We start from the raw sequence: 25,898 nt of genomic DNA on the forward strand, positions 1-25,898 counted from the left end.
TTGCTGGACACAGTATCGCACCATTTAAAACCACATATCTGCAAAACAATCATGTAAGCATATTATAGTACGCCAGTTTTATCGGGAATCCCCCCACAAAACACCCCAGCACACACGTGACAAACAAGGCGCAAGTGAAAACTAAGGTCACTTTATTCTCCAAGGAGAATAACAAACACACGACATTTCCTCAACCGTACGTTTAATTATCTAGTCCAGGCACTCACGTGCAGCTTTTCTCAAAAGTACGCATGGCACTTAAGTTATTTCCGCATCGGGGCCCGTGCTGTAGTATGGTTTTTCCGCACTGCGACTTGAGCTTAAGTTCTCTGAGTAGTTAGAATGAGGACACCCCTGCTCGCTTTGTAACGTTCCGACACGTCGAGAACTCCGCAGGTACGCAAAAACAAGGTGCGAGAACTGAACTGAAATCAACCGTGCTTTAAAAACATGGTTTCTATAACACGCAAAAACAAAACGGATATATTCTTAGTTGTACTTGGTACCGTGCTTAGAGAGAAATTCAGGAAAAAATTAGAATTTTTAGGAGACAATTATATGCCAGCACTTGTCTTTGACGGCTGTTTACCACTTTGTTAACATTCGCAAGTGACCATTTCTTGTTAGTGCTAAACGTGGTAATGACTCAGCTCAAGAGTAGGCAAGCATATTTCTCAAAGTGTTGAGATTTCTGGCTCCGTGCGAGTTTGTAAACATGGGAAACAGTATTGTTCGCAGGATTATTGTGCGCATGTAGCACAAGCAATGAGCAAGCGTCACAGGTGAGTAAGCCTTCTAGATAGTCCACATAGAACACGTTGTCACTTTTCATTGTGCAAGCTATCACCTAACGCTCGTCGCTTGCACTATGCTCAGAAAAAGTTGTTGAGTAATTTTGTGAAGTTACTCTTTGTGAATAACACTGTGAACTCCAACGAGGTTTCTGCTAATTTCACTGGCTGTTCTGAGCACTCTTTTCTTTTTTTCTGTTCTTTCCTCTTTTTTCCCGTTTATTTTTTATTTATTTTTTTTGCACTTGAACGTTTCTTTAAAACGCTTTCTAGCGTCTCTCTTCGGGACTTGAACAGAACAAGTGAAATAAATGAAGTGTGGTCCGTGTCTTCGCACTCATGGCTGTGGTGCCTACTCTGATATGCAGGTGCATAAAGAATGCAATCAGCAGTGAAATGTGGTGTCATAAAAGCCGGCGTTTTGCATCCTTCTCTTCGCATCCTTTAAAGCAGGAACTATAGCTAATCACTTGGTTGAGGACTCTACGCGTCGCTCCTTAAATGCAATATCTGTAGAGTATTTGTATTTCTGCTTTGTGGAGCACAAATGCTTTCGTAGGAAATGCACATACCGCAAATTGTGCTTTTTATTGCCGAGTCGAGAGGACAAGGCAGGAAGGTGGAAAGTAGGAAGAACATGTCAGCGCGGGGACGGGAGTCTCCTGCCTGATGATGTGCGACCCAAATATCGGGAAACTGCACATCGTACAATGGTGAGCGCTTATCTTGGGATAGTACTTATCTCAAATGCGCCTAACCAATTAGCAACCCTTTGATTCGCTTGCAACGATATGATTTTCTTGTTAGATTCCCATTCGTGCAGCCCTTGAGTAAACAGTCTATTCGAGAAGTCGTTCGCATGCGGGAAAAGATACACCCGAAGTCGCACTTTGTGTGAGTTATTGAAATTAAGCTTCCTATGCTTGTCATAGTGCACTAGAGCTACGCGATGCGAACACTAAATAAAATAAGCGTTTCATTTTGTTCGTCTTACTGATAGTGGGATGATAGTTTCAGTGTTGTCATTGTTTGGGTATTCTTTCTTAATTTAGAGGGCAATGTTTGAGAAACAACCCTGATTGAATGGGGCAGAACTTTAAATAACAGAACTACAGTCAGTGCGGCGGCTTGTCTCATGGGTTTCAGCCGTTGTGCTACCTAAAGATTTGCCTTTGATTTGTGATATCAGGAAAAAAAACCCTCCTACGACGATAGGACCCCGTCCCGGCCCTAACACCCGTTACGTGACCATCGTTGTCTCACTATGGCCGGATACCGGCTAATTACTGTGACATTTGAAGCTTGGAGACCTTCCGCAACGCTAAACGCAGAAGAAATAGCACATAGACACAGAAACAGTACATAACTGCAAACGCATGATCATAGCTAACAACTGTGCTGACTAAACAATGTAAACTGAAAACAGAGGTCACTGTCCTTCTCCATCCATTTTTATAGCCAAGTGCCATTTGAGGCAAAGAATGCACTTTCAAAGGCGTAGAGCTTTAGCTGGGAGTTGATTGGATGACACGCTAACGCATGTGAGATTTCTGCCAATGGGCCCCATTTTGGAAGCTTTCTTTTTCTTTTTTCCTTTTTTTTTGTTTTTCTCCTATGTTCAGGCCCTGCTTCGATAACGGAGCCGGCTAGCGACTTAGCAAAAGAAGCAAAAGAGACAGGTTATAAACTTCCCAGCTCGATCCTGTATGTGCCTCAGGTATTCTTGTTTTCTGGTGTCGGGTGCTTTCCGGAATGAATGCCATGTCATTACAGCATTTTGTATTGCCTTCGCTCTGCGTTTGTCCTTGTGATTCGTGCTGAGCAAGACCTTCAAGCGTCAGAATTATTTGAGGCTCTCGCTTCCGGCCACTCCTCTCTTAGCCCCGTCCTGGCCATCGTTCAGTATCCGGGCTTGCTAGGCAGGTAGTGGGCCCAGTAGGCGATCATGAACAGTATGAAGGCAGAGGGAAACACCGCCCGGGACACGCTGTCGAACACGTTTGAACTGGTGACACTCAGGAAGCGGAACTTGGCTATAACAGCGAGCAGCTTGCTGGGCTGAAGATGCTGCACTGGGAACCTAGGGGCGGAGGATGCCGGAACTGTGCGGCCGTGAGACACCGTGGACGCCATGGAGTCGGCGGAGCCCAGCAGGTCGTTGTCCGTGATATCCTCGTCGGCTATGGTGTCGTCTCCTCCATGGAAGCCCTGCGAGTGTTTAGGTGGTATTGGCTACCCTCAACAAGAACTTCAGGGACAAGCTTAAGGCATTTAACCAAACTGTCTGCGAGCCTATTTTTTCGGGTTCTTTTCTCGGAGCAAAATGTTCGTACAAAAGCAACCGCTTGTGATGCAAGTTCTCCAACATCCCTTTTATGAGGGCGGGAGAATAGCAGATCTTATGCACTTGTAAGGCTGTAATGACTTATCCGTAGTACCCCCACTTTCCCCCTTCTCTCCTTCACAGTGTTATTTCATTCAAACTCAGAGGATCCCTAATAGGCAAGCGCTCCATGTCCTGCTGACCCACTTCTTGTTGCCTCTGAAGTGATGGCACATTCCCACAGTTATGGCTTCGTGCAAAATTGTTCTGCACCTCCTCTAGAGGGCGGTTTCATTAACGGCTGAATAATTATCTCTGTTTCGGCAAGTTTCACCTAATCAGCAATTCAAAATCCGCTATATGGGAATATAAAACCTCGCTCAATATCAGCGAGTGCCCACTCCAAAATAACTTGCATGGCAACAGTCATTTACGGCTAGTCCTTCATACAAGGCCTTAAGAAGCGTTCAGAGTGAAATTTTAAGAAGGAAAAGCAACTTAGCACATTGTTCGCCGCTGTGGCTCAAGGAGGGCTCTGAATGGAGAAGAGTGAAAATCAGGACTAGATGGTGTATGCTTAATGCGAAACCAATCTTATTGACGAAGAGCGACAACAAAAGGCACACGCACGACAACTTCGGGTGCGAACCGCGCTGGACTTCGACAAGAGACACTGCAAGGACGACGACAGACGAAGCGCGAACAACTGGACTACAAAGTCTAGTTGTCGTGCGTGTGCCTTCTGTTCTCGTCCTTCATTAATCAAATTGCTTTCCGTCTTCAACATGAATGGAGATCATAGCGATAGTTGCATTTAGGATGAATTCTGCTCAGAAGTTACAGAAGTCTATGCTGTAGGATTTGAGGGTTTATGCGCACGAATACACTCTTCGAACCTCTAGGTACGTGTTACCATCAGGTAGCATTCCCCGAATTCTACTCAAACAACCATTACTCTCCAGCGTGTACTTGTACGCAAACATTACGTGTGAAGTTAGCCTCCTACAGGCAAGAAATGTCGGAAGAAGCAATGTGTGACGTTTCTCAAATAAGCCGAGTAGAACTGAGCCAAAACCACACCCGCGTACCGGGTGGCATGTGATAGTGACCGCTTCGGAAGAGTGAAATAAAAAAAAATGCCGACGATTGCGTTACTTCCTAATGCGAAATTTGAGCGCTGCTCATCAGCTGTGTCAGCTTTTCGATAGATTAAGGCAAAGAATTCGGGCAACACCTGCATGTAGAATTATACGCAACTTATTTTTCACACATAATCCTTCATCAAGAAACACTCCACTAACAGTTCTTAACTGTCATGAAGGAAGCTTTGTGCACGGAGAACTACATGGATATGTGCTCGACTTGCGGCACCAATGCCTGGTTCTCAAAGACGAGGTCTGCGCAAGTATTTCGCGAGGCTGTCACAGCTGCGGGAGCCGTTACGAGCGAGAGCAACGGGATGTCCTCCCGCATAAGTGGTAAAAAATTCCCGTTTGTCTTTATATCTACATTAAAGGCCTCACCGACCCTGCCACCCTGGCAGGCAGCAGCGTTTCTGGCACAACGTTGTGAATGCCAAAGCATGCAGCGCACATCTGTCACTACCGCCACGTAGCTTAAAGCACGATTGAGGTGTCCAGTGTTCCAAGAAGGTAGTTATGCACCTTCCCTCTGGTTCAGGTGTCCACCGAGATGTGCGAGACAGATACTACGCATTTTCTTTCCTCAAAAACCAATTCTTGTGGACGATCCACTGCCGCTTCCCCGAACCGCTTGGCACGGAATCACTGGGCCGCTTCGGAGCCATGCGTCTCACTCTCTCGACTGCAACGAGACGTCTCGCGAAGGAGCGGAAGTGCAGCTGCCACCACCGACGCGCGCGCGCTCGGTCTACCGCTACTCTGTGACGTCACGGTTGCTATGCACAGCTGCGCCCCCCCCCCCCCCCCCCGGCGCGCCGGTCGCAAAGGAGGGGAGGAGGATGTGCTCTTACTTTCTCCTTTCCAAGCTCCCGCTCAATTGCTTTCGCAGCTTAAAGGGTGCCCACTGCTGTTTACAAAGGACGACGGCGACGCCGCGAAACTCAGAAATGGGCGTCTAAGAGCTGCGCTCTAAAACGTTCCCGAAGGCACGACACTTACGATGCGTCGAGACTTGACATACTGGTACGCCACAGCGTATTCGAGCAGCGACGCGAATACGCTGATGAGGCAGGCGAAGAGCCATATGTCCACGGCCTTGACGTAGTCCACCGGCGGTAGCGCGGTGCGGGACTGTACTACCTGCGCGAGCGAGCAAAATTTTCAGGCACAATAAGAAAAGGTGAAAAGAAAGTTGTTCTACTGGACATTTCTCAGAACTCGACGCCGCGTTGCTGTAGCGCCGCTAACTAGTTCACAGATGATCACCACGTGCGGAAGCACTTAGTTTGCGCCCCTGAGTGAAGCGGATACTCTGAAGTTGTCGTTGGAGGTCTGCTGTGAAATATGTTTTAGAAGCGCTGCTACACAGAATTTCGCGCGCGATTGAGATACAACAGTCGCTGTGTGAGTTTCCTGATGGTTGCGACGGAGAAAGAGGTTTGGGAACGCGAAGTTTCCGCTGTTTATGGAATACTGGCCGGAGTTCTTACTGAGACAAGACAATATGTCACATAGTACCTCAACGTGGATTGCGTTGCTCGAAGCATAATTACTTGACTGACGATCAACTTCGTTGTCGGCGTCATACCAAAGCTATATTTTCGTTCTTTGACACGCCATCACAGCTGACGGGCAAACCTTCACAATCAATAAGGGCAAGCCCGTATACAGTACTGAGATCCTAGGGAAAGATTCAACATTGATGGGAGCCGCCACAGTGGCTCAGTGATCATGTTTCTGGGCTGCTGGCCCAAAAGCCGCAGGTTCGATACCGGCCGCAGCAGTCGCATTTCGATGGACGCGAAATGCTAGAGACCCGTCTACTATGCGATGTCAGCGCACGTTAAAAGTGGTTAAACGACGCTATGTGGTAGAATTACCCGAAGCCCTACACTACGGCATCCCTTGGCCTCAGACTCTTTGGGAGGTTAAACCCCATAAACCAAACCAAGGCATACTGAAATACTAATTGAAAATTATGCGGCTATTCACAGCAAATCAGCGCCTGTGCCACTAGCAGTGACCTCGCCTTCTGTTTTCTGCTGGTGAGTGAGATGCCGGTCAGCGCGTGACACCAACAGTTTATCCGTCTACCATTACCAGGAACTTACAAGCGCTTCTAGTTCCCTTAGCTGCAAGTGTTGCATGGCTGTGATCATTAAAAAGTAGCACGTTCAAGCCTGCCGTGACGCAAGAAAGAGAATGACCGAGTGACTTATAAGACCACTACGTAATAGGCTGCTAGGTTTAGCAGCACTGGCTGTTCGCTGTCCCGAATTCCTGGTAATGTGTTGGGTTCGGTATACAGTCGAGGTAGAGTATACGTGGCAGGCCTCTTGTGAACTCAACAACAGAATAGGCCTCTTGCGCACGCTTTCATTTTACACCGGCCGCAGTGTTTCAGTACCTTACCGGTTCTGCATTCTCGGATAAAAATTTTGAAAATTGGAAAATTGCAAGATACTCGTACGGAAATATTGAAGTTAGTGGTCCATTCTTCTTATATATAGCAATATCTTTCCTTTACAGCGTTTCCATCGATCGCAGCGAACAGTTAAGACTCCCATTGAAAACCATTGGGGAACGCTTCTAACCACAGCAAAAACTTTAATAGAAAAAAAATACGACTGCCGTCGGGTGATCTGCGGATATACTGATTGTCATAGTGAAATTTTACATTATACGTAAAAATTGCGTACATAAACGGTGTCCCGCTCAAAAATGCATTTGTCCAGAATTGTTTGGTATATGCCCAACACAAGGTCGTAGATTCAATTTCGGCCCGACAGGCTGCAGGGCAATGTATACCAAATGCAAAAGCTTTCCTGTACTGATATTGAGCCTCGTATTAAAGAAACTCCAGATGCTGAAGTCTGGCCCGGAGCAGTACGGTATCGCGTCCTCGTAGTCTAAATATACCTCCGGAAAGCAAAAATTCATTTCGTGCCAGCACGCGCCCCGACAAGGCAGCTCTTGTCAGACTAAAGGCCTATAATTCTAAAAAAGTTATTTGTATGAAACAGATGGACGTATGCAAATACGGGATGCTGTTTGTTGACAAATATCGCGCTGCACACATCGATGTCCTGGCTGACGGGCACATTTAAAGTGCGAGCAGGTTTGTCCAGAATGTTTCGTAAAGACTGACTGGCTATTGTTAAAGTAACAACATTCCTAGCTTGCTAGAAAAAAAACAATCATCTCTTGATTTTGAAAACCGCTCATTACGGCGGCTTTCCTGAACGAATACAGCTGTATTTCTAAGAAATAAAGCGCGAAATGAAACAAATAAAGGAACGGTTGTTCACTTTTGTGTCCTACTTAATGCTTTTTATTGTCATGCACTGAACGACCCGAGTCACTCTCCATACTCTAGCCGTTTAAAGTTCGAGGATTTCCTTTAACGTGTTTCCTTTAATGTAATTCATTTACATCACCTCTTATTTTTGTAAACCTGTGATAAAATATGACCTTGATAAAATGTGATATCAATTGATATCTTGTATATAATTTTTTTGTACTGCTGTCACTGCTGCCTGCCGCCGGCTTCCAGGCCTCGTCAAGATGTTACTACAGCTTTTTGCCTGGGAAACCGTCAACATTGTGAAATGTTGAAAATAAAGGTGAATTGAATTGAATTTAATTGAAGGCGTTATGTGTCGATATCGCTATAGCCGCCAGCTTGAGCGGCAGATTGTCACTCCAGTACGCTGAAGATTATCGAGCAGAACCAGGTCGATACCAGCAGACTAGTGCACTCAACTAAAATTGGAACCTAGGCTTTCGCGGCTCATGTTGGGGTTACCTACCTGTGTAGTGAGGGTGAGTATGGCGGTGACACCAAGGGTGATGCGTCCTTGCACGGCGTGCACGTCCAGCCAGAAAGAGAGCCACGACAGCACCACGACCAGTCCGCTCGGGATGTACGTGTTCACGATGGACGCCGTCAGGCGGCGCTCGAACGTGAAGTTTGCCAGAAGGTGCGTGTAGTTCTCTGGGCGAGGCGTAACGATAACAACTAGTGACCTGTCAAGCGAAAGGTGCTTACAATCCAGTGTGACCCAACAATGTTTGTAAAAACCAGTTTGGGCCTGTGTACTAAAAAATTTCATTGCAGTTTTATTTATTTTTGTATTTATTTTTCTTTTCCGTTAGTATAATGCACCATTAGTTTGGCAGAAGCCATGTCTCCGACATCGCTGAGACGGATTACTAGATTAGGCAGATGACGTGAATAGTATGTACTTGAGGGAAAGCTATTGTTTTATTATAACAACCTTTTTCGTGTCCTCCCCTTTTGCATTTTAGAACATAATAATCAAGTAATTGTCTTTGCGGCAAAACATTTGTAGTCTAATGCCTAAAAGACGTGCTAAAATCCTGTTCACGCATTATACCCTGAGTGGACTGAGGGTAGGCGGATCTATGTTTTCGCTTGTACGGCCTAGCCAAGTATTAGGGACACCATTCACACATATCCTTCTAGAGTGCCTGTTGGCGTTCGAAAAAACATAGGACGTACTCCTTGATGGATGTCGTTGTTTGCTGTGACTTATTTTTCAACTGCCTCGCCAGCCTTTGCTGCTGCCGTATTTACTCGCATATAGGTCGACCTTTTTTTTTTTCAGAAATGTTTCCCATATTTAGTTATCGACTTATATTCGTGACCAAAGAACCTCGACCTATATTCGTGACGCAGGCCTTCATTATCATCATGCGGGAGTACACAGTGAATTGCTGTGTGTACCCGCATTGCTCTTTCGCTCATTTCTGTTGTCTATCGTGGTAGACAGCTTAGGAAGCAGTATATTTTGGCGTTCTGGGCAGGAACAGTAATAGTAAAGCATGGGAGGCTTTGGAGGCGTACCACATAAGAAAAAAAGGAAATATTGTGTCAGCGATACATCTGTGAACCTTTTTAAAGCTGAGATTTCATATCTAGAACGGTTCTGTAGATTGCACATCAGATTTTTTTCTGCGCATGCTAGGTTTCTGTATATTTGCTCGCTTTTCAAAGATTAAAGTCAGATGAAGTGTGTGCTTGTCCTACATCGTATGTGCATGTTTTTCAAAAGATATGGGTCGACTTATATTCGAATATTTTTTTTATTTCTCGGCGAGCCCAATGTATAGGGGTCGACCTATATTCGCGGTCGACCTATATGCGAGTAAATACGGTATTAAAAGCTTAAAAGAAACCTACGAAAAAGAACCTACGAAAAACAACTGAGTTTCCCTTAATTCATACCCGTCCCTATCTATAAAGAGACACTGTCGAAATCGCGTAATGCGCGCTGTGACATCTGCAGTTCACCACTTCCCGATGCCAGTGGCGTTAGAGATGCAGTTTCGTGCCTTCAAGTTCACTTACCTCCTAGGAAGTTTTCGCTGTAACGGTGCACTCTCGGGCGCTTGATGCGGAACTGCAGGGGTTCGATTCTGTCGACGAACTCTATGGCCAAGTCCTCGCCTTCATCGTCCACGCCGCCTTGCCAGCAGAGCTCAGTGATGGAGTTTGGCGTTGCCACTAAAAACAGAGTGGGGCACACGACTTAATTATGGCGGTATGGTCAAGATCAGGCGATAATCCTCACTAAAAAGTTGTGCATGAGCAAATTAGTGATAAAGTGCGTCTTTAATGAAGATAGGGAAAAAGCTGGATCAGGAGGCTGGCCGTTGAACGACCGAATGAATAAACGTCTATCAGATGGATCCTTTAACCCTGGGCGAAGGCTTTTGTCGAGATTCTACATATAACTCGTGGGGAATATGGCATCACAGCAAGACTCTCAGCTGTCGTAATATTACAGATGAACGATGGGCGAAAAACATTTGACAATCCACGTAAACGAGAGAAACACAAGGACAACTCTCGTGTACGTGGATTGTCAAATTGAGGAAAACAGCGCAGGAACGGGGACAAGAGAAAAGAAGACGACGGGACATGCGCTGGGAGGATAACAACAACAACAGGGACAAGAGACAGCGCCTTTCCCGTCGTCTTCTTTTCTCTTGTCCCTGTTCCTGCGCTGTTTTCCTCAAGATCTACAAACTCGCTCAAATCGCCGTTTTACTGAACGATTGTCAAATGTTTTGCGCACATCGATCATCTGTAGTATTATCATGCACCAACTAGGCCCAACATAAGTGTTATTGTCGTAATATTGCTGTGTATGTTATGACAACTGGTCTTGGGAGTCAACCAAAATAAATTAAAAATAAAAGTCTCCAATCATGCCATTCATTTTATAAGAAAGATCTCAAGGCTTCCCAGTGGTTTTCGAGGATGCGCCGTGTAATTTCTTTAGCTCGGATTATATCCACGCGCAGAATTGAGGTCAGCGAGATAAGCAAAATACTGCTGTTCAGGACGTAATATCTATCAGAGACTGTCTTTCTTGCCTGCCCTGTTTAAATCTCGCGTGCACGAGCACTTGCAGCTATGTCGCCATCTTACGGAGTGAAACCTTGAAGTGGCAGTGCTGAATGTCCATCGGGTACTTGTGGAACGTCATGAGGCAACGGACTTGGAACAGGTACCTGCACAATGAAGTTGCACACTACTGCTTTGTAAAAGTCAGAAGAGAAAGTAAGCGTTGAGCAAGTTTCCTCTCAGAAAACAGCCGGCAAGGAACATCACTTATGGAGGCAGAGATGCCATGAAAAGTATTGGAAATTCTTCATGGAATTGAACACCTCCGAGAGGGCCTGTTAATTGAAGTTAGAATTGCAGTCCTGAATTGTAAAGGAAAACATTCTCGTAGACTCCATGATTTCTTTGGATAGACTCAGTCCTTAATGTTCAGTGTTAGTTCAGGTTTGGTTTATGGTTTGGTTTATGGGGTTTAACGTCCCAAAGCGACTCAGGCTATGAGGGACGCCGTAGTGAATGGCTCCAGAAATTTCGATCACCTGGGGTTCTTTAACGTGCACTGACAATTGCAAACCGGTACATTTATTTATTATTTATTATGTACCGGTACAACAGTTGACCGGCGTACTCAACGAGTGCATGAATGAACAATTGCGAGAACCATTAGTTCATCTGTACCCCCAATTGGTTGGAAGCGCCTCGAGGCGACATGCGCTTAATTCGACCTGCCTGGTGAGCCTGTGCACGGATCCGTCTCGGGCGATCTTGTGTGCGACGCTGTCCACCGACTGTCGGAAGATGCTGCTCCGTTTGGTGTTGGAGAACACCACGTCGGGCGTCCACATGAGGCGGGCGACGCGCCGCGGAACCGGCACGCGGCGCCACCTACCGGCGAACGGCGCCGTCCGCAGACGGTGGTCGTGCCAGCTCTCTTCGATGTACGTGTGAAGACGGAAGTCCTGCACATTTCGACGAAGTGCCAATCCTGTTGTTTGTGCCTTCTCTGCTATCCCTGTTTTTTACACTGCATATACTTTCCCCGCTTTAAAGCTCACTTTCTAGGTGTATGAACAGCATCTGTGTTGTCTCTGTACAAGTGTCTTCTAACTTCATTACTTCCTCTGCCGTCTGCGTCCCTCCCTTGCATATCCGAAAGCCTCGAACCCTGTACATAAGTGGACCTTTTCGTCTGTCCCGTTGCCATTCAGTACACGCACCATATCTGCTTTTTTCCCACAGTGTGGCAGCCTTGGTTCGCTTCTGAGTAGTTAGTGGACCACTTGACCTTAATCAATCTCTTTCCCTCCTCTCTGTTCTGTTTCACCTTTTGTGCCGTTAAAAATTGCCATATAGCGACAGGTGACCTTGTAACAAGCAGACACGCCACACTATGTATATTACACTTTGTACATGGTCGTTTAACTAGGCTTCTTTTTAGACTAATTGGCTTTTTTTTTAGGAGGGTGGGGGATTATAAACACGCATCCCAAAGATGACAATACTCAAGAAGGGTGATAAGAAAGAAGTCTGCACCCTACTCGTGGTTATCCTTGAAGTGTTTTTCTGTCATTTAACATTCTAGTATAGATCTCACAAAGGAGCATCGTTCCCGGAACGATATCCCTGCTGCCGGCCCAACTTACCATTCTTTCTTCGTTGATGTCGTCGACATCCACTACCTTCATCGAGACATTAACTAGGACAGCCATGCCTGCAAATAAAATTAAATTAACATTTGTATTACGAGAACAGTTACAGTAACAACACATGTCTATTGCTCCCACTGCGTGGTGCTTATGTTTAAGCTATACATTACGAAACAGGCTATTGTCAGCTATATCTTATATATCCTGAGGTCAATGGTTGAGCTGATTGAACATGGTTAGTGCCTGAAGTCAACTGTTTTGTTGCCTTTTTTTAATTTTATTGCAGTATTTCTTTTTCAATTTCGGAGAATAATTTCTTCCTTTTTAAACATGTGAAACACTGTGAATTGTTTTTCCTGGCAGAAGCAACGAAAAGAATTATGCTGCTGAAAAGTAAACTTCAAACTTGTACTTAGCCAGAAGGCCTCCAGGAAACGTATAGCGGATGTTGAAGTGATGCTTCATCAGTAGGCTCAGACAATCGAAGCTGTTTCAATACTGCGACAGAAATACGTCTAGACGTCTTCTCTGCACATAGAGACAACAGAGTAATGGAACTTCAGAACCATTAACCAGAACTGTGCACCATTAACTGCTCTAGATCGGCAGTAAAAAAAAATTGAAATCACCCTGCTGACTACTTCTTTGCTTTCTCTGCACTTTATGGTTCAGAGGAACCCGTCTGTACGAAGTAGTTTTATATGGGCAAGAGCCCTCCATAGTTTATGACTTGCCGGAATCGAAAACATTGGGAGAGATTATCGGTTTGACCTCGCTGCTTGTGAAGCTTGAAGCTCCCCAATTGCCGATAAGGTGATCGTTAGGTAGTCAGGCGACTACCAGCATGAAAAACTCGGACTAGTACCGTTACCCGTTTGTCGTCTCTATTGACAGGTTTCCATTGATTCTCAAATCGGTGCACGTCGACGGATCTCGAAATCAAGATCATGCCCCGAACGTTTTCCAAAGTCAGCAAGGCCGATCGAGCAGTGAGGATTGTCCTCGTGAAGATATCGATCGTCATATTGGGCATACCACCTAGCAAAAGCGACGACTAGAACTAACGCAAGCTGAGCAATACGATATGCGGTAAACGGAGTGGTAGCCAACCGAGTACGTAGCGTTGTTTGTGCAACCGAGTGGGTGTAGCTAGGCAAATAGAAAGAACATTTTACGGGGAACCGCCCACTCGCCAGAATTCCTCCTGGTAGCTCTTGCAAATATCGTCATTGATGGCTACATTTCCAGTAGCATCGTAATAGATGCATTCACTCGTCTATCCGCTTCCTTTTTGCATTAATGCCGTCAAGAAACCACGTTCAACTCACATATACAAGCATCGTTCCACTTGTCATTCTGTCATTTATGTCTATTGTACAATTGCAGTCTTCGAAATCACCACAGTATTCGCCTGACGGCATCCCGATTATTAACGACTAAGCTACACTGAGGAGACGGCATGAAATTAAGCTTTCTGTGTCATTCAAATGCGTGTATAGGAATCTCCTACGGTAAAGTAAATTGAAAAAATCACAGGGCGCTTACAAGTGTGTAACGCGAAGGTTTCAGCATTAGCTGTGGTGTGAGAGCAAAGAATTTTTCAGAGACTTGATCGATTTTTTTGTGTGTGTGGAATCAGACAGCCGGGGGTGACTTTGGCCTTGCTCAGAACTGCAGTAGTACTCCGAAGTGAACTTCTTTCTAAAGAGTGCTCACAGCAGTGACTGTTAACCTGTACTATCGGGGGACAAAAGTGGTTTACTCCACGCGGCGGGAGCCGGAGCAACTGAAAACTGCGGCATTATGGTGAGCTAAAGCACGAAACATTGAAACGAGCCAAGCGACATGCCTGCTGATAATAAAGGTCGCACATTGGCTGTCTAGATCCCAGATGTCGCCTGTAGATGGCGTTGCAACGTAGTATTTCGTTGCTCCGGCTCCAGTAGGGTGGAGTATACCACTTTTGTCCCCGATAGTAGACTTGTTTAGACACGCTGATTAGTGGGTATAAACCTGAACCCCCGTGTGAACACAGTAACATGAACAACCTTTGCAGGTGTTCGAATCAAGGTTTGCCCCCTACAGGGCGAAGAGGGGCTTACGGAACTTCTTCCAAGCGTACAGCCCTAAGAATGCGTGGCCCCGGGCTGGGGAACGCTGTGTCCGGGAGTGGGCTTTCAACCAACCACCTCCCGCAGCTGAAACGGACGTCCACTTAAAGGGACCTTGAAATTATTTCGATGGACATGTTCCAGTGCAATAAATATCTATAGGTAGTCTTTGTGAGTATTCGAATCAAACTTGAATTGAATACTAGCAAAGATATACTCACAAGCTGCGCATCAACTCTACAATTTACAAATACTTTTGTTTATTTTAATCGTTGCTAGCAATAGCTCGCATCCTATTAGGGTGACACACCTCAACGCGTGTCCCCTACCCGATGACGTCAGTGGGCATACGGAGGCGAGCTTGAAGACTGGTTCCCCTCTGTCCAACCAAAACTGACCGTGGCCGGCACGATGCCGACCTCCAAATTTGGCCCGGGGGATTTCCGAAAATTTTGGCCCGGACGACCCTCGAAATTTGACGTTGGATGATTTGGACGAAAATTAATGTCCAACCGCAATTTAAGCGTCCCCGACACGATAGCGACCTCCAAATTTGGTTCGGGTCATTTACAAAACATTGATATCGGCCACCTCCAAAAAGGTAGTTCGCAGCTTTGAGATGTTGCACATCAGTTAGGTCACTGCGCTTTCGCATGTCAAACATCGGTTTGTTTTGGTTTTGTTTACGGGGATTTAAAGTCCCAAAGCGACTAAGGCTATGAGGGACGCCGTAGTGAAGGGCTCCGGAAATTTCGGTCACATGGGGTTCTTTAACGTGCACTGACATCGCACACTACACGGGCCTCTAGAATTTCGCCTCCATCGAAATTCGACCGCCGCATCGGTTTGAGTGGAGTTAAACTTCGGCTATTTTTTCTCCCGGCTCTAACGATCGCATGAGTGATTTCAGACTAAATGGCACCATAATGGAGGGCAACAGAGTAATTTCGACCACGTGTGGTTATTAAACGTAATCTGATATCGGGACGCTCGTGCGCGTATTTTGCATTTCGCTTTCTTCGAAACGCAGCCGCAGCATTCGCTATCTGAAAAAAAAAAATATGACGGCCGCGGCGGTCTAATTTCGATGGCGGCGAAACTCTAGAGGCCCGTGTGCTGTGCGATGTCAGTGCACGTTAAAGGACCCCAGGTGGTCGAAATTTCCGGAGCCCTTCACTACGGCGTCTCTCATAGCCTGAGTCGCTTTGGGACGTTAAACCCCATAAACCAAACGAAACCACCAAATCAGACAAAAAATTAAAGGGCACTTTGTCTTAAGTGCGTAGGTTTTGTGGGGTTTAACGTCCCAAAGCGACTAAGGCTATGAGAGACGCCGTAGTGAAGGGCTCCGGAAATTTCGACCACCTGGGGTTCTTTAACGTGCACTGACAACGCACAGTACACGGGCCTCTAGAATTTCTCCTCCAAAGAAATTCTAGCCGCCGCGGCCGGGATCGAACCCGCGTCTTTTGGGTCAGCAGCCGAGCACCATAGCCACTGAGCCACCGCGGCGGCCTTAAGTGCGTAGGGGCGAAAGCGTTTTCCGCACCACTTTGCCTATGTGACACTGGTGACGTCACCACTGGATGACGTCACACATAATTTATGACGAAGTAATGACAAATTACTAAGTAGTGGCCAATTACTGATTAATGAATAAATGCTAATTAACTGCTAATTAATGACGCTTAAGCTTCGCCTTAAGGAGTGGAACGCGACAGCGTGTTGTAGCGCTGCCAGGCAGTCCACGGAACGCCACCACCCGTTTGGCGCGATGCCTTGCCCTTTGAACGCAACGCTTTTTGAGGAAAGGAAATTCTCTGTCATCTCGGTAGACACCCGAACCGCACCGTACAGCAAGCGAGGAAGTGGGAGTGAAAGAAGAAAGAGAAAGAGGGGCCGTAATGAAGAAACTGAAAATTGTATATGAGGAAAGGAAATTACGCAGTAATTGTCTCGCATATCTCGGTCGCACTCGTCAAAACGCGGACACCGCTGCCGACACGTCTGCTAACGACAGCATGAGGCATTAAAGGCTTTCTTTCGCCTTAATATCGTGCGCGGTCCCTCTCTGCTTCTCTGAACGCGCCCTACACTAGAGGCCGAGCGCCATCCGCAAATTATAGGGCATGCCTGGGCATGCTTTGCGCCGCTTACCGTTCGGCGCAGTTGGTGCGACGCATCAAGCGACGACTCGAGTGAGATCGTGGAAGCTGGGGGACGCACCCAGCCTCCACGCTTCTTCTTCACGAATTACGAGCTGTTAGGCTACACCCGCCTCCTTATATACCTTTCGGAGGATGGGTCACGTGTTTGTTCTTTGGAGCGTACTTGATGGCTTTCTTTCGGTATTACTGTTTTTTTCAGCAAGCATATAGCTTGATGTCTTGCGACCAGAAAAGCAAGAAAAGCTTTAATAAAAAATGGAAACCCTGTGGAACACAATCTCTACACTGGGTAAAACTATTGAAGACACTTTGGAAATTCTAAAGTGTGCTTCGCAAAAGCCTTACGGTCAACCCACTGCCGCTTTCCCGAACCGCATGACGCGTGGCGGGCTTGCCACATGTGCGGTTTTTTTTTTTGTATTTGACGTGACTGAGATCGCTTTTTTAATTCTCGACAGACTTCGACAGAGAAGGCTCCTGGGTGGTGGTGAAAACATTTATTACGAATGAACAGGAGGTATGTTTGGATCAGCCCGTAAGGGACCGATCCTTACAAACACTAGGTGGAGGACCCGGGCGCGCCCGAAAAAGGCTTGTTGGGCCCATAAGTCGTGGCAGCCGAGCAGGGTCGCCTCCCAATCCTCCCGGGTTGGGTTGGGGATGGGGGGAATTGCGGGGTTGGAGGGGCAGGCCCACACCATGTGATAGGTGTCAGAAGACACTGCACTACAGTCTGGGCAGCTGCCGCTAAAGGAGGGGTCATAATGTTTTAACGCTGCCGGGCACAGCAATGTATTGGTGAGAAGGCGGAGAAGGAGCGGCTCATCCGCCTTCTCCAGGCCTTTACATGGGCTAGGGTAAAGGCGATGACAATTTTGATAATAGGTTGTAATATCTTTGAATGTATAGACCGGATTAAAATCGGGTTCCTGATCGGATGGGGAGGAGAAAACAGACCGGTGAGAGAGCGCGCGGGCGGCTGCGTCTGCTGCCTCGTTTCCTGCCAACCCCTGATTAGCAGGGGCCCATATAAGGTAACGGTGTGCGGGGTCCGTATCCCGTACGCAATTTTGGTACATTCGATAGGCTAGGAAGGGAGTGCAGTCTTGTTCGACGTTCCGACAGGCCCCTCGCGAGTCGGTGATTATGTATTTTGAATCGAAATGTGAGGCCGCGAGAGCAATCGCGACCTCTTCTGCTTGTGTTACACTGCTGGCTCGGAAGGTGAGGCCGTTAACTGTGTTGCTGTTGTGAACTACCGCGGCCGTGTACCATCCCCCGTGGTGAGGGCCGGATGCGTCCACGTAGTATACACCTGTTTTGTTGCCATAATGTCGGGCTAGCGCTTCCGCTCGTGCCAGGCGCCGACCATTACGGTCTTCGTATGACATGTTTGCTGGAAGAGGCCGCACGTGGAGGGCACGTCTCCACATTTCTGGGATGTGAAACCTGTCTTCCATTGGAGGGGTGTGTTGGATATGGAGTCGAGCAAGAAGGCGACGAACCGACTCCGTAAGCGACAAGCGCGTGTACTGGTTTGTAAGGTGCGCCTCCCGGAGCTCCCGGAAAGTATTCGCCACCCCTAGAGCCATAAGCCGGCTGTTTGAAGTAGTGATGGGGAGGTCAAGGGCACGCTTAATAATTTTGCGAAGGATGACCTCAAGCGCATCCTCCTCTTGTTTCCGTAGGTGGAGATAAGGAGTCGAATAGAGAATTCGACTGGTTGCAAAGGCGTTTGCCAGCCGCAAGGCATCCTTACTTCGTGGTGGTGGTGGTGGTGGTGAAAACATTTATTAAGAAAGGACAGGAGGTATGCTTGGATCAGCCCGTAAGGGACCGATCCTTACAAACACTAGGTGGAGGTCCCTAGTATGGGACCCCAGTGGCGGTGGCCGCCGCCCGGGCGCGCCCGACTAAGGCTTGTTGGGCCTGTAAGTCGTGGCAGCCGAGCAGGGTCGCCTCCCAGTCCTCCCGGGTTGGGTTGGGGATGGGGGGAATAGCCGGGTTGGAGGGGCAGGCCCACACCATGTGATAGGTGTCAGAAGACACCGCACTACAGTGCGGGCAGCTGCCGTTACAGGAGGGGTCAAAATGCTTTAGTGCTGCCGGGCACAGTAATGTATTGGTGAGAAGGCGGAGAAGGAGCCGCTCATCCGCCTTCTGGAGGCCTTTACATGGGCTTGGGTAAAGGCGATGACTGTTTTGATAGTAGGCTGTAATTTCTTTGAATGTATACACCGGATTAAAATCGGGTTCCTGATCGGGTGGGGAGGCGAAAACAGCCCGGTGAGAGAGCGCGCGGGCGGCTGCGTCTGCTGCCTCGTTTCCTGCCAACCCCTGATGAGCAGGGGCCCATATAATGTAACGGTGTGCGGGGTCCGTATCCCGTATGCAATTTTGGTATATTCGATAGGCTAGGAAGGGAGTGCAGCCTTGTTCGACGTTCCGACAGGCCCCTCGCGAGTCGGTGATTATGTATTTTGAATCGGAATGTGAGGCCGCGAGAGCAATCGCGACCTCTTCTGCTTGTGTTGCACTTCTGGCTCTGAAGGTGAGGCCGTTAACTGTGTTGCTGTTGTGAACTACCGCGGCCGTGTACCATCCCCCGTGGTGAGGACCGGAGGCGTCCACGTAGTATACACCTGTTTTGTTGCCATAATGTCGGGCTAGCGCTTCCGCTCGTGCCAGGCGCCGACCATTATGGTCTTCGTGTGACATGTTTGCTGGAAGAGGCCGCACGTGGAGGGCACGTCTCCACAGTTCTGGGATGCGAAACCTGTCTTCCATTGGAGGGGTGTGTTGGATATGGAGTCGAGCAAGAAGGCGGCGACCCGACTCCGTTAGCGACAAGCGCGTGTACTGGTTTGTAAGGTGCGCTTCCCGGAGCTCCCGGAAAGTATTCACCACTCCAAGAGCCATAAGCCGGCTGTTTGAAGTAGTGATGGGGAGGTCAAGGGCACGCTTAATAATTTTGCGAAGGATGACCTCAAGCGCATCCTCCTCTTGTTTCCGTAGGTGGAGATAAGGAGTCGAATAGAGAATTCGACTGGTTACAAAGGCGTTTGCCAGCCGCAAGGCATCCTTACTTCGTAACCCCCCGCGTTTGTTGGAAACCCGGCGGACCATACGGCCCACCTGGTCCCCCACCTTTCGGAGTTTGGCCAATATAGTGTCTGGCCGTCTGTGTTTGTGGATGTAGAGTCCTAGTACCCGTATCTCGTCACTTTCGCGTATGGGACCACTCTCAAGAGAAAGAGAGATTTTAGTTGCGCACTTCTGTGAGGGGCGGAGGTGCACAAATTCCGATTTTTGAGGGGAACATTGAAGACCGCAGCGACGGGCGTAGCGGTCTACTATTGTCGCCGCTGTTTGCAGGCTGGTTTCAATGTCCCCTGTGCTACCCTGCGTGGCCCACAGGGTGATGTCATCGGCGTACAGGGTGTGCTGCACACCGGCAACACTCTCCAGCTGTGCCGGCAGGTGCATCATAGCCAGACTGAAGAGCAGCGGGGAAAGTACCGCCCTTTGAGGGGTTCCCCGCGCGCCGAGTAGGTAGGGACCGTGCTCTGTATCTTTTATTCGGATGTAGGATAGACGATCCATTAAAAATTGGCTTATGTATCGGAATATGTTGAGACCACAGTCGGTGTGGCTTAGGTTAGTGAGTATGATCTCGTGTGTTACACTATCAAATGCCACTTTAAGATCCAAAGCGAGTACTAGGGTAGGCGGCAGGCACGAGCGAGCTATTACACGAAAGCATACAGCAACCGCTCCGATATCCTTTATGTCGACGCGGCAGAAAATTCGAAACCAGGATATTTCACGGCAGTCGCAGCCTATGAAGACGGCACAGTGGGGGCCGCCGCCACTATCCGGACTAATTCGCCTGCAGAAGCGGAAGGAGCCGCCATCGCACTTGCTCTGGCCCACTCCACCATTGACAAAAACGTAACCGAAATTTGCACAGATTCCCAGGCCGCGTACCGCCACTACCTAAAGGGCGTGGCGACGCCGGCAACACATCTTATTCTTGCCACAGTCACCTCTCTCGACCGAATGGTTACTCTGTCGTTGGTCCCTGGGCATGCCTCGATCCCCGGTAATGAGCGCGTTCATGCGCTGGCCCGAGAACTCTCCTCCCGGACCCCGGATGATCAGGCACCCAACCCTGCACGAGGCCCCATCGGTCCTCTCTACATATCATCAAATCACCACATTCTACAAACTCAGCCGCATGGCACTGCCACCACCCGACAGTACCTTTTCGCCCTTATCCAGCGCCACGTGGCGACAATTACAGACAGGCTGCTTGATTTCCCCCCACCGTCTCTCATGCTTTCACCCCACCTTTCCTCCTGATTGTAACACCTGTGGCGTGCCCAGATCCACACTTTTCCACTACCTTTGGGAATGTACTTCCCCAAAGGCAGTACCCCCCCATCCCCAATCCCACTCATTCTTCCTGGGAGGCTGCTTTACGGACCTCTCAGCCCGCCGGCCAGAAATGGCTGGTGGATCGGGCTTTACGTGAAGCACAAGCCCGTGGACTTCTGGACCAGTAGGGGACCACACTGGAAGATTTTTTTTTTGGTATAATAAAGTTGTTTCCATCCATCCATCCATCCAAGACGACTCTGAAGATGCCCCCAAACCGCAGGAAAAAGCTTTAGTGAAAATAAAGTTTTCCCTTCCCCTCCCTTTTTAATTGTAGTGTTTGAGAGCGCAGCTCCCTGGCGCCCGTTTTGCGGCGTCACCATCGCCCGTTCGGCGTTCATTGTGTTCGTTGGCGTTGGCGCTGACGTTTTAAGCATGAAATGCTTTTAGCCCCCGTTGTCGGCAGTGTGGTGACGTCACGCCGAGACCGAGAGCCATCATCCGGGCACTGAAATCCACTCATCCGGGCACTGAAATCCAGTCATCCGGGCACTGAAATCCAGTCATCCGGGTACTGAAATCCAGTCATCCGGGCACTGAAATCCACTCATCCGGGCACTGAATTCCAGTCATCCGGGCTCTGAAACGAGAACATCCAGGCACCGTACGAGACTTAACGAGAATTAACGAGACTCTCTAAGCGCTCTTACGCGACCGGCATGCAAGCGCCGGTTGGTCTTCAAACGAGACAAAAAATAACTGCTGCCAGTGCCTTCTCAATGTTTATCAAGATATCAGTGGAGCTGTGGGTTTGATAATGCACGGAATTATAATTTCCGATTTCTAATAACGCGTGCAAAAAGCACATAAATGCCACGTTACACTTCGTTGTCATACGTGATCTCTTAGGGGCTTCGCGCATCGAAGCAAAGCCGCGCAGGCGCACAGGGGCCCGGGGGAGAAGCGCTGCGTTCAAAGGGCAAGGCATCGCGCCGAACGGGTGGTGGCGTTCCTCCCTTCCTTTATGGTGCGGTTCGGGTGTCCACCGAGATGGCAGAGAATTACTGCGCCATTTCCTTTCCTCAAAAAACCTTGCGGTCAAATGGCAAGGCATCGCGCTGAACGGGTGGTGGCGTTCCTCCCTTCCTGTACGGTGCGGTTCGGGTGTCCACCGAGATGACATTAGGCCCGTAAACATTTCATGCTTACTCTACTCTCGTTTACGGGAGAGGCAGAGATTTTTACACTCCGATCATATTAGAGAGTTTTAGAATTGGGGACCCAAGACACTGGGCCCCCAAGCTGCGTTGCGTTGTTGATCTTGGGTTTAGACGAACAGCAGAGTTTGAGAATTCGGTCAAACGCAGACAGCGTTCGGTCGAGCGCTCGTTACGCCGCAGTAGGAAAAAAAAACATGCTTAATAGAGTCACGTAGTGGTGACTGCTGTCCGGCGAACAGGAACAGAGCGAGAGTGTCTTCGAAACGGAACTCTTTATTTGGGCTGACTTGCGCCCGCAAAGAACTGAATCACTCGGCGGCGGCCTAGCAACAAGCGTGCTCGGCGTCGTCGAACAGAATGCCCGCCGCTGTCGGCCGTGCTCTTTTATGCGAAGCATACTACTTTAGCTACCACTTCAGCCCTTCACCGTGGTTATGCGCCTCCAAATCACGTGATACATGACGTCACACCACGTGACACGATGACGTCACGACAGTGGAGAAACGGGGGTGGTGGTGGTGGTGGTGGAACTTTATTTCCAGCGGATATAGAGGAGCGACCCGAAGTCGCCCCCCGCTTAAACGGCGGCCGCTATCCCTTGGGCAGCGGTGGCGTCTTCAGCCAGCTGGAGGAGCTTGATCTGTGTCCCCGGGTCAGGGCTGAGCAATAGAGCCTCCCAATGATCAGAGTCGGTAATGAAGCGACTCGCGGGTAGGGACTGCGGGCAGTTCCAGATCATATGATTTAGATACAAGGCAGCCACCCGTACGTTAGAGCAGGCTGACCACCTGGAGATTGCGGACAGCCGGCTTCTTCACCTATGGGAGGCAAAGAGAGGACTCGAGAACCGACTCAAACGACAGCGGTGGAACCGCAATCTGCGCAGAAGAATAGCTAGGCTAAACAAGGAGATCGAGGATCATGCGGTCAAACTTACTCAGCAAAACTGGGAGGACATATGCAACCGCATGGATCGCAATATGGGAGTCTCTAAGACTTGTAACTTGCTCCGTCATCTACTTGACCCTGCAGGTAGGCCCACCTCGCGCCGTCGCCGTGGTTGTGCGCCTCCAAATTACGCGACACCATGATGCCACACCACGTGACACGATGACGTCACGACAGATCGCCGTCACGCGCTGGGAGAGGGAGAACGATGCCATCGCACAGACGCCGGAATGTCCTCGAGCAGCATTCCCGCGCATTTCGAACGCGCGTTCACACTCGGTGTAGGTGAAACGCTCGCTCCACCGGGCAGGCGGACGCGGCTTCCGTGGCAATCCAGGCGCTCACCCAACGCACGTCTCGGGGTAAGTCGGCGTTCCGCTGTAGCCATGCCGTTGTCTTCCCCCACGACGAAGGCTTCTAGTGGTTGTATTAAGACGAAAGCCTTTAATGTCTCATCGTTGTAAGCAGCAGTTGTCGACAGAAATGTCACGCTTTTCAGTTGGTCGAAACGGTCGTGACGTCACAGTGCGCCAATTTCAAACGGGGCCAATTGTACTTTGGCTGGTAACCATGCAACCAATTGAAGGGATCATATATAGTGATGCTCCAAGTAAGTGGGACTGAGCTTAGTTAATGCTTAATTACCCAATTAGCCTAATTAACTTTTCTAGTAAGGCAATATAAATAAATAAAACCGCGTAGAAAATTGGTCGAGCTCGGAATCGAACCCCGGTCTTCGGAGTGCGAGACGAGCATGCTATCCACTCCGCCATGCCAGCTTGATGGTTCGGAATGAACAAAGGCGCGTCTAGTGAATACGGTGTCTTCGCTCACTGGCATCCTCCTCCCTTCCCTTCCGGCGAGGTTTAGGTGTCCACCGAGATATGACAGAAAGATACATTTCCCTTTCCTCAAAAACCAATTTACCGACGAGCGAGGCGTAGAACCGAATGGGCGATGGCGTTCTTGGACTCCCTGGCAGCGTTGCAAGACGCTGTCGCGTTCTACTCTTAGAGGCAAAGCTTAACATCTTAACCACAGATCAGTGACCGCACTTTAGGTCAAAAAAGTTCCCCCCCCCCCCTCCCTGAGTTTTGACGCGTGTCCACTGAGATATGTGAGACAGTTAATGCGTAATTTCCTTTCCTCAAATACAATTTTCATTTTCTTCATTACGGCCATCTTTGTCTTTCTTCTTTCTCTCCCACTTCCTCCCTTCCTCTGCGGTGCGGTACAGGTGTCCACCGAGACGACAGAGAATTACTGCGCCATTTCCTTTCCTCAAAAAGCGTTGCGTTCAAACGGCGAGGCATCGCGCCGAACGGGTGGTGGCGTTCCGTGGACTCCCTGGCAGCGCTACAACACGCTATCGCGTTCCACTCCTAAAGGCGAAGCTTAAGCGTCATTAATTAGCAGTTAATTAGTGCTCAGGCCTTAATCGGTAATCAACCATTAATGAGTCATTTGTCATCACTTAGTAATTAGTACTCAATTATATGTGACGCCACCAGTGCCACAGAAGCAGTTAAAGTAGACCGGAAACCGCTTTCGCCTATACGCACTTTAGACAGTCAAAGTGCCCCCTGACTTTTAAAATGACCAAGTATTCAACCAAGGAAAGCCATGTATTACCAAGCCTAGCCATCAATATGCTTCGCATCTGAGCCTCAGCCATTTTTTTTTAAGCTGATAGCGAACCTTCGAGATAAAGCGTGGAAGGTTCTAGAACTTTCTGGCACAAAGTAGAATCGGCTCCGTCCGGATGCGATCCATCGAGCGCATCGTGCGTCACAAACTAAGCGATAAAGCGGCGTGCCGGCAGCCTTGAAGCACGAACAAGTAAACACAACAAACAAATGCTACAAAGATTCGCGGCATTACTCCCCTCTCAAAGAAGCATCGACTCGATGCTTTGCAGTCACCACTACGTGATCTTCATCCAACGTGGTCACCTTTGTCAAAAGGAATGTAACCGCTCTCACTCACGACACTAGCATCTCCACTATCGATCATCTTCTATTGGAAATTCTACCCCGTCGCAAACGAGGCCATAGCCTCTTCCTCTTGAACGTGTACAGCTCCCCCCGGGCGAGGCGTCCTGCTTTTCATTCTCTCATTGCGGAAGTCTCACGCTTGGCCGGTTCCAGTCCCATTGCCATCGTCGGGGACTTTAACGCTCAACACACGGCCTGGGGCTACCAGACAGATACGCTCAAGGGCAAGACACTGTGGCAAGCTATCCATGATAACCGTCTCATCATTCTTAATGATCCTTCGTTTCCTACTCGTCACGGCAACAGCATTCAGCGTGACACTACTCCAGATCTTTCCATCATCAGCGAAGGCCTGGATGCCTCCTGGACAAACACGCACGTAAATCTGGGCAGTGATCACGATCTACTAGAGCTCGTTCTCGTAGGGGGCCCGGCAGGTCGTCCTGCTCGCCCCCAACTCTTCACTAACTGGCGTCGCTTCCGAGAGTGCCGCTCCCCGCCTCACAAGATTGACGATATTGGTCTCTGGACCTCTGAGCTATTTCAAGACGTACAAGCCGCCACGGAATCAGTCTACCCGGAAGATCCTCTGACCCCCTACGACTCACACCTGCTCGCCCTCTGGCGTCGCAAGCAGCAGCTCGCTTTCCAAACGCGCAGGCATAAGCTTGACCGTTATGCACGTAAAAAGCTAGCTGCGCTGAACAGAGAGATTGAACGCTACGCCCTTACCCTGGATCGCCAAAATTGGAATGCTTTATGTGACGAACTAGATGGCAACATTTCAAGAGCAGATGCGTGGCGC

At 48.8% G+C, this 25,898-nt stretch overlaps 1 protein-coding gene across 1 annotated transcript in view; it reads right to left on the minus strand.

The window, feature by feature from the left end:
• Nucleotides 1–301: 301 nt before the first annotated feature.
• The window catches only part of LOC149348259 (gamma-aminobutyric acid receptor subunit beta-3-like), a 39,713-nt gene continuing 14,116 nt past the window's right edge, over nt 302–25,898 (minus strand). The window contains exons 2-8 of the mRNA XM_089585780.1: nt 12,273–12,340; nt 11,359–11,588; nt 10,714–10,796; nt 9,628–9,783; nt 8,062–8,250; nt 5,256–5,392; nt 302–2,999 (exon numbers count right to left, since the gene is read on the minus strand). Of these exons, the coding sequence (XP_089441906.1) occupies nt 2,691–2,999; nt 5,256–5,392; nt 8,062–8,250; nt 9,628–9,783; nt 10,714–10,796; nt 11,359–11,588; nt 12,273–12,338 (1,170 nt within the window). The 5' untranslated portion in view covers nt 12,339–12,340 and the 3' untranslated portion in view covers nt 302–2,690. The remainder of the gene's footprint in view (nt 3,000–5,255; nt 5,393–8,061; nt 8,251–9,627; nt 9,784–10,713; nt 10,797–11,358; nt 11,589–12,272; nt 12,341–25,898) is intronic.

Source organism: Amblyomma mixtum, chromosome 4 (assembly GCF_055824585.1).
Source record: "Amblyomma mixtum isolate Tamu chromosome 4, ASM5582458v1, whole genome shotgun sequence".
In the NCBI taxonomy this organism is placed as follows: domain Eukaryota; kingdom Metazoa; phylum Arthropoda; class Arachnida; order Ixodida; family Ixodidae; genus Amblyomma; species Amblyomma mixtum.